We start from the raw sequence: 3,619 nt of genomic DNA on the forward strand, positions 1-3,619 counted from the left end.
ACCCATCAGCCCACCACGGTGAGAAAACGAGTAGCAGAGATGAGGCCGCAAGCCATACTGTTATGAGGCAAACTTTCAGATTCCATGGGACCTCAATGAAAACTGCCCAAGCGTGTGGGTCACTGTTTTAGGCGTTGACACATAATTCAAAGTAATCAGTGTTTTTTAATACGTTTGCCAAGGTCCTCTTGAAGGTATCTATAACAACTAATAGTGGAAACCTGTCCATCTGATCACCCCAACTAAACGATTTTCCATTTAAAAAAAATATATAATTTTATTATTTTCTGTCTGCAAAAAATAACGTTGAAATCTTTAGAACAGAGACCCTTACTTGCTGCCTTTCACCAGACTTCAAATTCCTTTTATCTGCAGTGCCTAATCACCGTGTAAATGTTTTGCATTTTGATTTGCCCTCAGGGTGTTTTCAGTCATGCTTGATAAAACACTGAAGGAGTCTACAGAGCTCGGCTGCGTGGCTGGTGGGAGGGCTGGGTTGTCAATACAGTCAGTGGCTTAGCGTTCACAGTTGGTGTTTGTTTTCCTCAGATATCATTCTCAATGTGGGCCAACTACCACCAGAACATGACGCATGGGGTGAGAAGGTTTTAGCGGTCAATTTAGACCTGGTGCTTTTCAAGAGCCCTGGCCCTGTCTCAAGGCCCCCGTTTGCCTGAACATATGAAAATCTCACTCAATACACCAACAGAACACCAGCCTACATGCTAATGAAGGGTGTTATTGATACTGAGGCCAGTTGGGGGCTCTAATGCATTGTGACTAGTTTGCAGAGTGAACTCTCTTACAAATGAAAGAATTCAAATGGGCTGATGCCACAGTGAAATGTATGTGAATAATTTAATAAATACACAACAAAATGTATTGTAATATCAACCCGTTTCTCACTTCATTTACATTCAGTGGAGACATCTCTGTGGTTCAGTCTGTGCTCAGGTATTCCTTTAGTGCCCTCATTCACACAATAGCAGCCTTTCAAGTGTCAAAACAGCATGTGATATGAAACACCAACAACAAAATGCTCCACCCAAGACTGGCACCAAATGGCTTGGGGTAGAAAACTGGTTACAATGCAACTCACAAGCAAGCATGATGGAACAGCTGAAATAACTGAGTAGTGTTATTTCAGTTTGACTGAATGTTACCTCATTTCACATCAGGATAAATTAGAAGGTATTCAAAGTAGCCTCAGTCTGCTACATGTATAGAATAATGTTGATTATACTAAACACATTTTGCTGTACAGTACAACGAAGGACATTACAAATCAAAAATAAGTCAAAAATAAAGCTTTGTTTTGGCACAACAACCTTACAATTTAATAAAGTTTGGGAGAACACATCAAACTTTGAAAAGATGCACTCAAATGAGATTAAGAATCAGTTCATGTGTTTTTTGAGTTTTATATTACAGTGCCCTTTTTTGAACATCAACTAAATTGCGAACAATGAAACATATAGTAATGATGTGCAAGGAAGGGTGTTATGTGCGTTCACAGAATCAATGTCATGTTGCTCACTGATTATCAGTATGTAACACTGCACATTCACATGTACCAGATAGGATATCACTTCGACCGCTGATAAGAGTGTCCAGCTGTGTTCTCACTCCTCGGTCTTTAGCGGAGCCACAGGGTTGAAAATTGGCCTCTCTCTCCGCAGCTGCAGCCTCCCATAGCTCGCCTCAAAGTCCTTCTTGGTGCCGTTCAGGGCCTTAAGGCTGCCAGTCCGGACGTCGTAGCCGTAGGCCTTCAGCCTCTCGATACGGTAGCTCACGATCTGCGTGGTAAGCTCCAGCACCGTGGGCACCTCCGCGATCTGCTCCAGGCTGACACCGGCCGACAGCAGCACCTGGAGCCGCTCGCTCAGCACAGGCACAGAGTAGTAGAGCAGTGCCGGGCACTTGAGCACGATCTCCTGCAGCTGGGCCTGGGAGCAGCCAAGCGTCTCACGCGAGAAGTCCAGTGTGAGGCGCATGCTCTCCGGGCTCAGCTCAGTCACGAAGCCCCTCAGCTTGGCCAGCAGCTGGAGGAGCTGAACGCTGGTGAAGCCCTGGTCACGCAGAAACAGAAGGTTCTCCCTCAGGCCCTCAGGCGACTTGAGCAGCACATAGGGGTTCTGGCTGAGCAGCTTCTGCATCCAGATCTTCATGTTGTCCTGCTGGCCACCCAGGCTGAGGTAGGCCTCCTGCAGGGTGTGCACCATGTGCTGGTTGTGCTCCACAGGCCGGCTGAAGCTCTGGGGGGCGCTGGCCATCAACTTGCTGATGATGCGCTTATTGAGGCGCAGGCTCTGAAAGAACAGGATGTTGTCCCGCTGGTTGTTGTGGTGGCAGGCCGACGTGAAGAAGGAGGCTGGGAACTTCTCGATGATGCCAACCAGGTCCCTGTCATTGGGGCACACGGAGCCCCACAGCTCCCTCTGGGCGTCCATCTGCTCGGGACTGCACAGTACCGCCTCTGGGTGCTCCTCCAGGATACTGGCGATTGCAGGACCCTCTGCCCCCAGCCCACGCAGCAGGGTCACAGCCTCGCTCACATACGCCGGGCTCTGGTGGAGCACCCAGCCCTTTAGCTTGCGCACCTTGCGGATGTCAACAGACAGGTTGTAGAGGGCATCCACTGTCTGCTGGTTCTCCTTCTGCGTGAGGCTGGAGCAGGGCCTGGCCTGGAGGGCTGGGATCATCTGTCCCCGCCGGCAATAGACACACAGCGAAGATGTGATGAGCCGCAACATGGCGTCACACAAAGTGGCTGATGCCTAGGAAATGAACACAAACCAAACTTAGTATAATTTCCGAGTTTCATAACGGGTTATGATAATGGCCATGGTCAATTAATCCATGTTAAAATTTTGCACAGAGGCTTTTACATATTTACACAAAGCCAATAAGAATTGGGCTATCAACAGTGACCACAAGAAAACTATGAATTTCGATGTTTCATTGACAGTATGGCTTTTGTATATATAAAACGATTATGTAGATAGATATATTTACATACGTTTTGAGATAAGGTTGCAACAGTAAGTACATAGCTCTGGTGGGTAAAATATCCTCCAAGTCCTACAGATAGTAAAAATACAGTCTCGGTTAACATTAGATAACCAGCTCAGTTAGCGTTTACACAACTGATCCAATTTACTAGGTTATAATAATTGTACCAACAAAAAGCACTTAGCGATCTCATCATACATAATAACCTACAGCTAGTGCACATTCTAAAACTAAATGTAAATAATCCTGCTTGGTGAAACATTACCTCCAAAGAGTAGCGGTCAACTTTGTCCCATGTTATGAAATCTGGAAGCAGCGTGTAGCCAGCGACAATAACGAACATTTCAATATGGCCGCCACTCGTAATTTTTACAAAATAATAGTCGAAACTTAATATTACTTAAAAATAGTTTTTAATTATACAATGACCAAAAAAAAGAAAATATTAATTTAACAAACTGCATGAGCTACCAAAAGCTACAATAAACATAGAAGTAAGACAATACAAATCAAAGAACAAAAAAGCTTACAATACCTTTTTTTAAACACAAATAACCTTAGTGTTGTTAAGCTGGAAATAATTTGTTTCTACAGAAAAAAGGTGTTT

General features: G+C 44.9%; 1 protein-coding gene across 2 annotated transcripts; it reads right to left on the reverse strand.

Annotated features, from left to right (window-relative positions):
- Positions 1 to 834: 834 nt before the first annotated feature.
- On the reverse strand, positions 835 to 3,310 carry mterf2 (mitochondrial transcription termination factor 2). Of its 2 annotated transcripts, XM_080842004.1 has the most exons (3): positions 3,278 to 3,287; positions 3,020 to 3,081; positions 835 to 2,777 (listed from the first exon to the last, which is right to left on the reverse strand). In XM_080842004.1, exon 3 carries the CDS (start codon positions 2,751 to 2,753, stop codon positions 1,623 to 1,625), a length of 1,131 nt encoding a protein of 376 aa, XP_080698130.1. In that variant the 5' UTR covers positions 2,754 to 2,777; positions 3,020 to 3,081; positions 3,278 to 3,287; the 3' UTR covers positions 835 to 1,622. The 2 variants fall into 2 exon arrangements, with proteins under 2 accessions (XP_080698130.1, XP_080698129.1); XM_080842003.1 differs by lacking the exon at positions 3,020 to 3,081 and having other exon boundaries at positions 3,278 to 3,310.
- Between the last annotated feature and the right edge of the window lie 309 nt (positions 3,311 to 3,619).

Source organism: Sprattus sprattus (genome assembly GCF_963457725.1).
Source record: "Sprattus sprattus genome assembly, chromosome: 7".
In the NCBI taxonomy this organism is placed as follows: domain Eukaryota; kingdom Metazoa; phylum Chordata; class Actinopteri; order Clupeiformes; family Clupeidae; genus Sprattus; species Sprattus sprattus.